The 12,917-nt window shown below is 40.0% G+C and overlaps 1 protein-coding gene across 1 annotated transcript; it reads right to left on the bottom strand.

The window, feature by feature from the left end:
• Positions 1-3,565: 3,565 nt before the first annotated feature.
• LOC104455728 (NEP1-interacting protein-like 2) lies at positions 3,566-4,096 on the bottom strand. Its single transcript, XM_010070469.1, has one exon. It carries the CDS (start codon positions 4,094-4,096, stop codon positions 3,566-3,568), a length of 531 nt encoding a protein of 176 aa, XP_010068771.1.
• Between the last annotated feature and the right edge of the window lie 8,821 nt (positions 4,097-12,917).

Below are 12,917 nucleotides of genomic sequence, written 5' to 3'. Positions count from 1 at the left end.
AGAAAATTATAGATAATGATTTCCTAATTATTATCACCAAGAAGGATTCAAAAGGAGATTTGGACTTTGAATTTTCTTCTATCAATTGCAGTAGGTGAAGAGATAGTTATTATCTGTCAACTTTGTTGACCAAATTTACCTCGGATTACATGGGATTCTTTTCCACGTTGGAGTTAGTCAATGAGTGTGCCTTTTGTTGAGACTGAGATACACACACATATTTATATGGGCTGTCCGTCTGTTGCAGAAGAACTCGCCGTTGTCAAAGATTATTGAAGTGCCCTTATTCTAGCGAGTGCTTGGCGGGTTTTCATTCGTGCAATTACATCTAAGAAACATTAGTGTTTGTAGCTGATCAAATCTTGTGGTAACATTTGCGTGTAATTCCTTCGTGAAATTGAGAGATTATTTTGTGAGGAATTTCAGGGCTAAACATTGCGTACATTATTGGGTGTAATTGGGGTTTGAGAAACATCAAGAGAGTGTTTGAGTGACTTGAATGTGTAATCTCATTGTATCGCTTAATCAATAGTGAAATTTGTTGCTGTTCACCTCGTGGACATAAGTCTTTATGACCGAATTATGTAAATCCGGTGTTCGATTTATTTTCTTCTTCTGTCTATATTATTGTTCGATCATTCTTTTTTCTCAATAGAAACTATCTAAGGTAAGGTGGTTCATGCAAGAGAAGAGAGTAGTGAATCACTGGTGGAGATAGAGACGAAATGAACTAGGACTTGCTCGAGGATTATTCTAAAATGAGTTATGTGGTCATAGTGAATTGAGAGGCTATTAAGCAGCGATCCAGTGTTATTCATCGGGTGTGCAATCCTGTTTTACGGCTTAAATTTGAGGTACGAACGCTTGGAGTGCCATAACTTGGTAGAAATGGACATTTAAGTGCCATAACTTTCGAAAGGTATACTTAAGTGCCAAAATCAAAGCAAAGTAGATCACTTGAGTGTTAATCCGGCCAAAATCCGGTCAAATTACATACGTGGCATTTTTCCGGCGAAGCGAGTGCAAAACGACGCCGTTTATCGTTTTACACGATGACATGACCAAATAATGCAAAAACGACGTCGTTTTGGGCTAACATGGTAAAAAAATAATATAAAAATTAATTAAATTAAATTTAAAATTAAATTGAGTTAAAATATGAAAAAATAATAATTTTAACATTAAATTTAGTTAAAATATTAAAAAATGATAAATTTAAAATTAAATTTAGTTAAAATATTAAAAAATAATTTTAAAATTAAAAAATTATAAAAATGGGGTTGAAACCTCAGCCACCGTCCCCTTTTTTTTACTATTTTTTTTTTTTTTAAATTTTTTAATTTTAAAATTATTATTTTTCATATTTTAACTCAATTTAATTTAATTTTTTTTCATATTTTAATGAACTTTAATTTTAAAATTAATTTAATTTTTTTTTACCACGTCGATTACAAATGACGCCGTTTTTGCATTGTTTGGCCACGTCAGTGTTCAAAACGACGCCGTTTTGCACTTGCTTCGTCAGAAAAATGCCATATTAGCGTTTTGGTTAGATTTTAGTCGGAGTGACACTTAAGTGATCCGTTTTTCTTCGAATGTGGCACTTAAGTGTACCTTTCGAAAGTTATGGCACTTAAATGTCTCTTTGTGCCGAGTTATGATACTTGTAGTGTTTTTATCCCGCTTAAATTCTTAGGAACTTTGGGAGCTAGTACATCAACAATCACTGTCACGCATAAAATATGTCATTTCCCACCGACGTTGGTGACTCCCATGTGAGAATGTTAGAGGTGACGATGATACAGACCTGTTCGATTCTTCCATCTACAGCCGCTCTGATGCTCTTGCTCTGATGCGATCGAGAAGATCCTGGCTTTGGAATAGTTGAGGTCTCGATGACATTTAGATTCATGCTAGCCAAACCCTCGAAAGGAGTGCACGAACGATAAGATTCCGTCTCAAAGGCCTAGGGAAAACCCGGCCCTACTGTCTAAACTTTTTAAACATACGCAGATGTGAGGCCGCAATAATTCATTTCGTTCGAAGAAAATAGACATAAAAAGGGAAGGCGATATCTCAATATCGTGGCATTTCAAGTCACCGGGAGAAAAGTCTAAAAGAATTTTATCCCGACATGGAAGAATCAGGCCATTCACGGTTCATCACACTGCTCTTTCTAGGTGCCGTATGAAAATTTACTGGTTTCATACAATGACAAGTTTGAAACGAAAAGCCCTTTGCGATTAAATTGAATGGACACGGCAACGTCGGCCATCCTTATAGGTGGGTTGAAATCTTAGGGGTGATAATGGCCTTAGTTGTTGAAAAGAATTCTCGATTTTAGGGGCATTTTTGTTCAAAGAACTCGGCATCCCTGTTCACCCAAATTGATCATGGCGTGAAAAGTATGATGAGTAACTTGGATGAACGAATGGAAAAATGCCATGCGTTGATTTTTTTTTTGGAAATGTTATTCGGAGTGTAGCCCCCGGAGGATTTGACAAAGAGCACGACACTATTGCTTCTCAAGATTGCCGCATTTTAGTCATGTTTTGAAACCCAATGGAAGGTCGAAGCGAATCAATGCTAATTGCAGACAAGCGAAATCCAATCAACTTAAGTAATTGACTAGGATCGAATTAGTGGATTTGATCAAGCTTGGGATCAAACCAATAAAAATCCAAATCAAATGTTCAGCTCTTTGAAATATTCTACATTCTTTGATAATGAGGCTTATATATTCTTTATATATACTTATCTTTCTTCACCAATTGGTTTAAACGTTTAGGTTGGACTTTCTAATAAGCTCAATGCCTAATTAATTAGTTAATCGACAGAAAAACCATACATAGTTAAAAGCTAGTCATATAAACGTTTAGATTGGACTTTCTAAAAAGCTCAATGCCTAGTTAATTAATTAATTGACAAAAAAAAAGAAAAAAGAAAAACCATACATACTTAAAGCTAGTCATATAAATAAGATTATACAGTACTATCATATATTGCAAAAAATTTCTTATAAAAAGAGAAGATACACTTAGATTGATATATTGTTTCGCTCTATTACAAAAATCAATTCGAAACTTTTTGAGGTTGATTCAGCTGTTTTTTCCTTTTTCATGCTTAAGACCGGCGAGGCTTGAATAAGTAACTAAAGATGGTAGGGCAAATGCTTCGTTCGTTCGTAACCAATTTATCGAAAGTAGAATTTCATGAGCGAAAGCCACAGAGCTAGAAATGCCCCAGATTAATCCTTGGATCATGGCAATCTCTGTTTAAAAGTGCACATGGATTGATGATAACTTCAGAAGGTCATCTTCGACTGATAAAAGACGCATCGAAAAGATGATGAGCCTTTACTCCTTTAAGCGAACAAAGCCATAGCCGAAGAGAAAAACATTTACAACTCAGTCTACTACTACATCATTTTATTTAACATGAGTCGAGGTTCCCGGCCACCCCGTCCTCTATCCCATGAAAATGCCACACGTCATTCGCAATCGTACACAGATCGTGATCTACGCATGGGGTCGGCCATTAGGGTGACTTCATATCACCTCCGCATTCATCGTAGCCACCACGTTTCACGGTCGCTGCCGGAGCCGAGGTCGCGGAGCGCGAGGCATATGATCTCCACCCCGGCCTCGGTGATGATGCTCATGCTTGCCCGGTGAGCGACCAACCTGCGGCACAGAGGGCACGTCACGTTCTTGAAGCCGAGCCACTGGTCCAGGCAGGCCCTGTGGAAGACATGGTCGCAGCACTTCAGCTCCCTCACCTCCTCCCCAGCCCCGACCTGGCACAGGCACACCGCGCACTCCGTGGGTGATCTGTCACCGTACTGGGCCGTGCTGAGCCTGTGGATTATTCCGAAGGCTCCTGGTTCGCCGTGGCCATGCGAGTGCCGGAGGACAGAGGACCCCAGGGAGTAGTCCAAGGCCCATTTGAGTGGTCCGACGAGGGTGGACAGGCGAGCTGCCACGGTGGCTTTGAGAAGCAGGAGCTTCGGGACCTTGGGAGCGAGGGAGGAGGAGATCGCCCAGAGCGCGGCCAAGAGTGCGAGGGGAGAGAGGGTGAAGATGAGTGAAGAAGACATGGTTTGTAACGAGAAAATGACGAGGAAGCTTAAGCTGGGACGTGTGCCACTTCTGTTGTTGAAGCGGCAATGTGCGCGCGCCTTTTATAGACGACGATCACTCGGCGTTAAGACTCACAGGTGGGCCCAAATTTGCCACGTGTCGACCTTTGTATGGTGATACATTTCGTTTACGTGGACGGTAAAAACCACCAAATATTTTCTCCCAACTTACATAACTCTTATGCTAAAACGCCATATTATGTTAATTGACATACTATAAGTAGGTTTTTAAATGTGTTTAATTCAACATTTAATAATAAAAAAAAAGGTTTATATTAGGGGTGAGCATAGTTTCAGGATTGACCGATAATTTGTACATATTGACCCTTACACCGACATGCTAATTTTACCTGACTTTCGCACTCGACTTAATACAGAATTTTTGCTTCTGCTACAGTGATGCTACATTACACCGGTCCTAGAATACGGAACCCGTTTTGATGGGTATGTTCAGGGTTCCAGATGGAACTAGGAATCTTAAATGTAGAACTTGGAACAAGTCATTGTGCTTTTATTTTTCTATAACTTCACACGATTTTACGGCATCCATGACATCAAATGATGAGTGCATAATTTGAAAACCACTAGCCTAAACTTCTATTTACTACGATATCTAGACTGAGACTTTTACTTTTTAAAATTTCATAATTTTGACGTATCTAATATGAGTTATGATTAGTGGATTGTAGATGATGATTCATTGCAATCATTCAATTAATAGTATATTTGAAACTTGGGTAGACCTTGGAACTTGCAATAAGGTAGGTTCCGGGTTCCAAAAACTAGGAAATTTATTATGATGGGTACGTTTCAGGTGGAACTTGGATAGAACTTGAAATTGCTCACCTCTAACTCATACAATTTTAATGCACTAGTTTTAATATTCAAATAGATATTTTCATGGAATTGTCGCCGTTCAAGAAAAATGAAGAACTTGTCTCTTGGTCCACGGTAGATTTAGCCACCAGAGATTTCGGATCCAATATGTGGTCGTGCTCTGCTCATGGTTCAATTCATTTGGCCATGTCTAAGTAAGAAGACAAGTCAATCCACAGGAACTAGAGTGAGCGATCATCCTCGTACGTTGGCGTAGTGATTAAGACGTTTGGGTTGAGTTCCATTCCTTCACCGTTGCCGGTTTTTTAGACTCTGGAGCTCCTCTCAAAAAGTCATGGGCCCGCGCGACTCTATGAATCACCCGGCATCGTGAGGAAGGAGAGGACTGTAACACTCGGTGACGATTACGCGATAACCAATTGGCGTCGGACACTCGGTACAAAAATAAGAAAGTCGCGACGGAGAACATCAGTCGACTGCAACAGCCCCTTTCCTCGATCTTTTCCTGCTTCACGTGTTTCACCCCCTTCACCAACGAGGATGGGATGGAGAAAGAATCCCGTCGGATCACTCCTAGTCCTGGTCCCATTCGGCTCCTCGCGGGTTTCAATTTGGAACCTGTCTATTTGAATATGTTTCAATTTGAAACTTAAAATTTACTTTGCATACCTTGAAACCTAAGACTTATCCTATCACGAATTTTAGGGTTTACCAAGATTTCACTTATATATTAAATGATTGCAATGAATTATTGTCTTTAATAATTACCATTTGTTATTATAATTTATTGACTATAGCTTATATTTAGACACATAAGTAATTTGAAATATTAAGAAAGTAAAAGTCTAAGTTGGAAGCTCATAACGGTGGTTCATAATTATATACTCATCATTCATCGCCACGGAATACTATTGGATCACGTGAAGACATAGGTCAAGAAAAATACAAAAACTTGATCCAAAGTTGAGGTTACAAGTTCCATGTTCTAGATCCTAGGTTCCACCAACCTAATACTTGATATCTAACCATTGAAATAAGTACTTCAATTTTTCGAATTTGAAATCTATCTAACCTGGAAGAGGATAGATTCTCATTAATCCAATTTTCAGATTTCGAGCTACCAATTTGGTTTTCGAGTTTCAGGTTCTATTCTGACACTATGCTCACCTCTATTCTCCTTCTATTTATTACAAAGACTGAATCAAGACTCGTTGAATTGTAAATTGTCATCTTTTTTGCCAGTGTAAATTGTTATAAAAAGGGTAAGAGCACTTCGTTTGTAAACCTGAGCGACAATATAATTAGGCTTCAAACCTCTAGGCCCAGGCTGAGGCCCACTAGTGTTTTAGGCCCATTGTTTTAGCAACTCTGCTTATCTCTCCCCAATCTCGTACATACATGCGGTGAGTTAATCACGGGGGGGCCACCCATATCTGCATCGTGCAGATTACATGGGACAAGCGCAGCGGTCGGAAATTGATGTAAATCCGTCTTATGTACTAGAAAATAACAAAAACGCGCCTGCCTCGGGACGTCGATCCACAGCCCATTTATGCGGTACTCTGGCCCATGCGTGGACCCATATTTTTCTTAGCTTTCTTTCCAGATGTATGCGTGTAGCTTTGACTAAAATGTCACGAGGACACGACGTGGCCCGACCCTACATCGAGTGGTCCAAGTCGGACCGATTTTCCGGACCTCAGATTTCCCCCGTTTATTTCGAAGATTGCCGGTGGATAGGGACGGATCCGACGTATCTCCTTGCTGCTTCTATCGTCGTACTAGAGTTTACGAGGAAATGGGGTGTATTTGAAGGGTAGGATTCAATGAGATCGGTCTTCTGATTCAGCGTGTTGCTGGATATTGCGAACTTCCATCCATCTTCGTGGCCGAAAAAGTGACTACGAAAATAAAGACAACGAATATTTTTAACGAATGATACAAAATAAGACCGTTTATAACGTTGCAGAGATGTTTTGCATGCGTTCTTTCCCCTGGCTGCTACAGAACGACTTTGCCATTACGCTTCCGCGACAGCCCTTGTCATGTGGGTCAAAACGCCTAAAGATAACCGCCGCACATCTTTTGTTGTACCCCAATCCACTCGCAATGGTACAACACTGACATATTTATTGGGCACATTTTCTCAATAGCTTAAGCTTTTATCAATATGATTGGTTGAATATGACATCAAAATGTATGATATGAATGCAAACGTCAATGAGCCTTCTTGTGTTTATCAATGTGCTTATGGCTCTTGTTACTCATCTGGTAAATTTCACGGTTGTCTATCTAACATGGTTACACTTGCACTTATGCGACCCGACTAATACAAGGGAAAGGGCACGACGAGTTTGGTGGAATATTTCGGTCGTACAAACACTTGTACCTCCACATGGCAACGACGGGACTGCAATACTTGATAGAGATGATCATTGGGCTAAGATCAAGCCTAACTTGTTGCCTGAGCCCGCCCATGTCATAAAATTTACAAGGAATTTGCGGGCTCAATTAGGACCGGACCCAAGATGGGCAAACTGAACTTTCTCACTTAAGACCTTTGCCCAAGTTCGCTCATCTATCTTCCGGGACGAGGCAGCTCAAGGTGACCAGCTACCTTCGGATTATCTCTAATCCATGGCCTCGCCCCTTCCCGTGCCCATCCCTACACATGCAGTACGGTTTTGACGATGAGCTGATTAATCTCAAGCCTTAGTCTCACAAATGGATAGAGTAATTATAATTCAAAACAAGCATTTTGCAATAGATGAACAATTTAGAGATAATATATCCATCAATTTGGATTCTGTATATCTCTCAAGATTGCACATTATTTTTCTTGATTGATTCTACTTGATTGTAATTGATATTATAATATTTTGTTACTCTAAATATTCATCATGTGATGATTATAAAAAGACTCATGTACTTTCATTATTAACATATTGAAATGTATAGAAATTTCACATATCTCTCTTTCCGCAGTGCACGCCCGCATGTGCATCCGGGATCACATTGCTCTGCCAATAGTGTTTTGTTTCTCCACGGTTGCTCCATAGCTTCAATTATTTGAGACTCTTCTGCTATTTACTCCGGAAAAAAATACCACCATTAGATTCATCGCCCTTAGACAAACCAAATCCTAAAATTTTGTTGCCAGTAGCATTTTGCATAGGCTTCATTGCTGTTGACTTTTTTGCCGCTCGTTTTGGAATACAAATATCGCCATTGGATTCATCGTCCTTAGATGAGCTAGATCCTGAAATTTTGTTAACGATTGCATTTAGCCTTTTGTCGCCTAGCCAACATCGAACTACCCACCGGGCGCTATTCAGCTTTTCTTTTACTTACATCTTCGCCAACTCCACAGCTTCAGTTACTTGAGACCGGGCGCTATTCATCCAAACCAAATCCTCAAAATTTCGTTGACAACAACATAGGTTGCATTGCTCTCATTTCTTCGCCAAGTCCACAGCTTCAACTGCTATTTGAGATTATTTTACTGCATGTTTTGAAAAGCAGATATCATCGCCCTCAAATGAGCCAGACGTTGAAATTTTGTTGACAACACCATTTTGTATAGGTTACATTGCTCTCATGATATTCAAAACTTTTCCACTGCTCATTTTTTTTAAAAAAAAGATACCGCCATTTATCAACCTCAAATGAGCCAGATCTTGAAATTTCATTGAGTCGCTTAGCCAACACTAAATTGCCCATCCAGGCGTTATTACGATTTTATTTTACTTACATACTTTGAGTTTGGGGATGCTAGAGATATTTAAGATATTTTCTGTATATATTTAATATATTTCTCGTATTTTTGGTAATTACGCATATATATACATGGGAGGTTCTTCATATCTCCAATTGTGCATGTCCTTGGTTGTATTTGATTGATTCCCTCCACCTCTTTAACTCACTTATCTCATGGCAAAATGAGAAACATATTATGTCGCTTGATCTAGCACGAAAGTAGAACATTGCTTGTCATATGATGGATTACGTATTATGTTCTTTGATTGACTGTAATTGATATTGTAAAATTCAATTAGTCTACATAGTCATCTTATAAAGTTTGTGAATAGGTTCATGTACTCTTCATCGTTAACATATCCAAATATACACAAATTTCTCTACCCGCGTCATCCTTATTTATTACGAACAAGACCCACGAGCTATGAGCGCCAGCTACTCGTCCCCAACCTTGCATCCTTGAAAGCCACGTGATTTGGTTAGTGCTATTTATTGATCACCCACCACTGCACTCACTCAACGAGCAGTGCTAGTCAAGGTTCACCGGAAGTGACTATGGAAAAGCAGTTGCCATTTAAACAGCGGAGAAAATATCTCAATGTTTCACTGCATGCACGTCTAACGTACCGTTCTCCACCTCGTTCGTTCTTGGCTACTGCTATGCCTGAACAATCGAGCCATTTATATCTTCTGATGCAAAATCAAGGAAGAAAAAAAGAAGTGCAGAAAGAGGCAGGGCCGATTGGGGGAAGCAAGAAGAACATTGCCGGATTGGCCGTGTTGAGGGCGGAATCGGAGTGGCTCCCATTGGAGGCGTCTTGGTTGTTGCTGTAGTCCTTGTAGGAGCAGAGGATGTCATCCGAAGCAAAATTGAAGCCCTTGGAGCCCATGCCGGGCTGACCAGACGAACTGGATGCCATCTCCAGCGACAATCGAGCTGATGACCGTGAGGCTCGCACGCGCGATCGAGGAAGGGAGAAGGAGCTCCGTGTGGAAGAAGATTTGTGCTTGCAGAGGTAGAGAGGGAGAGAGGGAGATAGATGGTGGCTTCTAGAGAAGGAGTGTTTTGGGGGGTTGGGGGGTGGTTTAGTTAGCTGGTTCGGGAAACGAATGTGGAGAAACGTTTTGTTTTGGAGATATTAGCGCGATGTCATCGCGATTTATGTGCTAAGAAAGAAGAAATAATAATATAATTAATACTGAATTTTGGCTCGATATGCAACGTGATGCCCAAACTTTTAATTTTTTGATTGTGAATCCATATATGTAGTCCAACATGTAATGTAAACTCTCAACTATTAATTTGTATAATATGGTTTGTAGACTCTTGATACGTGTTCAAGAATAATGAACATTTTCATCTAAAAGTCTAACGGAAGTTTAGAGACTATTATATAGCAAACTTGCCACAAATTCTGTTTTCGTTTTCCCTGACTCGTATCATAAGTCAATTTTATGGTATTAGAGTGACAACATTTTTCAACATATTTTTAGTTTGAAGTTGATTATTCAGTGTAGAAAGGGGGAGAATTTCCATACCATAACTGAATCTTTCGAAATTTCCACACCCTCCACTGTAAATGCTCGTCTCTTTTAGTCCTCCTCTTGAGATTGACTATCTTTATGAAGTTTCCTACCTCAATAAAGATAGCAAAATCTCTGAGACTCATCTTCCACTTATAAATCTGTATTTTGCTTTTGCTAAACCATCTTCTTTTTCTCCTATTCATTCCATTAAGCAGCTTATTAAGCATACTCCTAAGCAAGTTAAAGATTATGTTTAGTACGCAAAATTCGACCAGCATCCTATTCCAGTTACTTAGCAAGAACACTCTTTCATCCTTTATATCCCTTCTGATTTTCCATGCTAGTGGATACAAGAAGGTTATACTCACCTTTACTTTGGTGTCATTAGACTTGCTTTATCCTTTCATGGAAGAAATGGATTACTCATGGTCGCTTAAATGACCCTCTTAAACACCTATTTCTTGGACTACCAACATGCTTGGATTGGTACCATCCATACCACCCTTAATGCAGGAACAATATTTGTTACACTATTTCCAAATTTCAACATAGCTCTCTTGTCTCAGGTCTTAAGGTTCAGCTACATATTATTGGGGAACCTCAAACTCCATATTCTATTGTGGCTATCTTACATTATCAAATGGTTTATTGGGTCCAGAATCATGCCATTCACCCCGCCTTCCCTAGTTTGGAAGATGCCCTATTCATCTCGGTGGATAATGACCAAACTTTCGGTATCCATATTCCCAGATAGATCCGTCTGGATCGGTTAGTTAAGTTGCTCCCAAACACATGGGTAACTAACTATGAAAAAATCCACAATAACTCCAAACCAATCTAATCCACATAGTCTCAGTTCACTAAGAAGAAAGATGGCATGATTATCATCAAATTTAGTAAGGAAAAGGAAGAGTTCCGCATCTTCTATCTTTCCTACTATTTTTATAATGCGACCTTCTGTAGCCAATGTTCTAGCTGACAAAGGCCAACCAAACCCAAAATCTATAATTAAATCTTTTGATCGGGAGGGACATCCTATTCATTATTATAAAGATCATCAAGATAAGTACACTATTAGTGCCAAAACTTGTGTACGACGCTCACTTTGTTGCCAAAAGTTTCCATCGGATTACTAAGTGCCAAATCGGAGGAAAAACGATCACTTTGGTGCCACCAACGAAAGATTCCAGCCAAAATGATTACGTGGCTTTTAAAAAAAATAAAATTGAAAGGGCCTTTAAATGACGTCGTTTTCGGTCCTCCTTAAGAAAACGATGTCGTTTTGCCGTCCTACATGGATGGCCTCACGGAAACGACGCCGTTTAGCTCACATGGGGATTGAAATTAGGGTTTCTGCCGCTCGGCCACTGTCGTTCGCTCGCCGTTGCTTGGCCACCATCGCTTAGCCACCGTCGCTTGACCACTGTCGCTTAGCCACCATTGTAGTTGCTCGACCAAGTGAGTGAGGAGAGACTGAGATAGTTGCTCGAGCAAAATTGGCAGGAAAAATCGGAGGCGAGGGCAGAGGAGGAGGAGGAAGAAGATGGGTCGAAGGTGAAACTGGTGCGCTGCTGTTGCTACTGGTGTGTTGCTGGTGTCACTGCTGGTGCTATTGCTGGTGTTGTTATTGGTGTGGGGCTTCAAAGAAGAAGAAGATGAAGACGAGCCTTCCCTCTCTCTCAATTTGGGGATTAGGGTTTCTAAGTTGGAGGAAAGATGCCAAACGGCGTCGTTTTGGTGTTTAGATACTGACTCAACTCTTCGACAAGCCACATTGGCTTGAAAAATTAATAAAAAAAGGCCACATCGGATTTCCAACCAATTTCATCGGCATTGGCACTGAAATGATTATTTTTCAAAATTTTTGGCACTTAAGTGATCCGATGGAAACTTTTGGTACCAAAGTGAGTGTCGTACACAACTTTTGGCACTGATAGTGTACTTATCCCAAAGATCCTCAGATAGGACACTGTTTCTAGGATCTATATTGTCAGTGCTTGCTTTGCACAAATCCCCTGGATGACAAAGAAGATGATAGGCCATCCAGAAAAAAGAATCGGTCAAAAGATAAACTTTACTAGAGGTATCTTGACGGAGACCCCACTATCGAACCTCTTGTTGAAGATGGAGAAAAATATCAATTCATGATCTCGTACGGACCACCTCGACCACACCCTTCTCCAAAAATCCTTGAATTGTGTGATCCTCCTTGACCTCCTTAGTCACCACCTAGAAAGAAACTTTTGCCCCAAAAGCCAGTTGTCTTACCCTTCTATAAACCCATTTACAAATGGGTTAAAAATAATTTCTTTCCTCTTGAAGTACCCAAAACACCTCAGTCCTCATATTTCCCAAAACTAGAACCATCACCTGTCCTTCCATTTATGTGTAAGTTCCAGTCCTCAGACTTTCCACCGTTGAAAAGGTCTAATTCTAGTGCCCTATTCCTAGCACAAGAAGAATTTATGGATGTTCACAATCAATTTTGTCATATCTCTAAGGTCCCGAATCTTATAGATATTGACAACTATGGCAAGCAAAAGAAAGTTACCGCTGCTAAAGCTATCTTGAATTGACAGTCAGAAAATGCATTGACCCAGAATAATGTTCTCAAGATAATTGATACCAAGCTTTCAACTATCTAAGCTCGTCTTGATCA

The sequence above is a fragment of the Eucalyptus grandis genome, chromosome 7, assembly GCF_016545825.1.
Source record: "Eucalyptus grandis isolate ANBG69807.140 chromosome 7, ASM1654582v1, whole genome shotgun sequence".
In the NCBI taxonomy this organism is placed as follows: domain Eukaryota; kingdom Viridiplantae; phylum Streptophyta; class Magnoliopsida; order Myrtales; family Myrtaceae; genus Eucalyptus; species Eucalyptus grandis.
This window is presented reverse-complemented; position numbering and strand designations above follow the sequence as displayed.

Bases quoted from the DNA above. Each gene is read 5' to 3' on its own strand.
- LOC104455728 (XM_010070469.1), bottom strand. From the start codon at position 4,096: ATGTCTTCTTCACTCATCTTCACCCTCTCTCCCCTCGCACTCTTGGCC.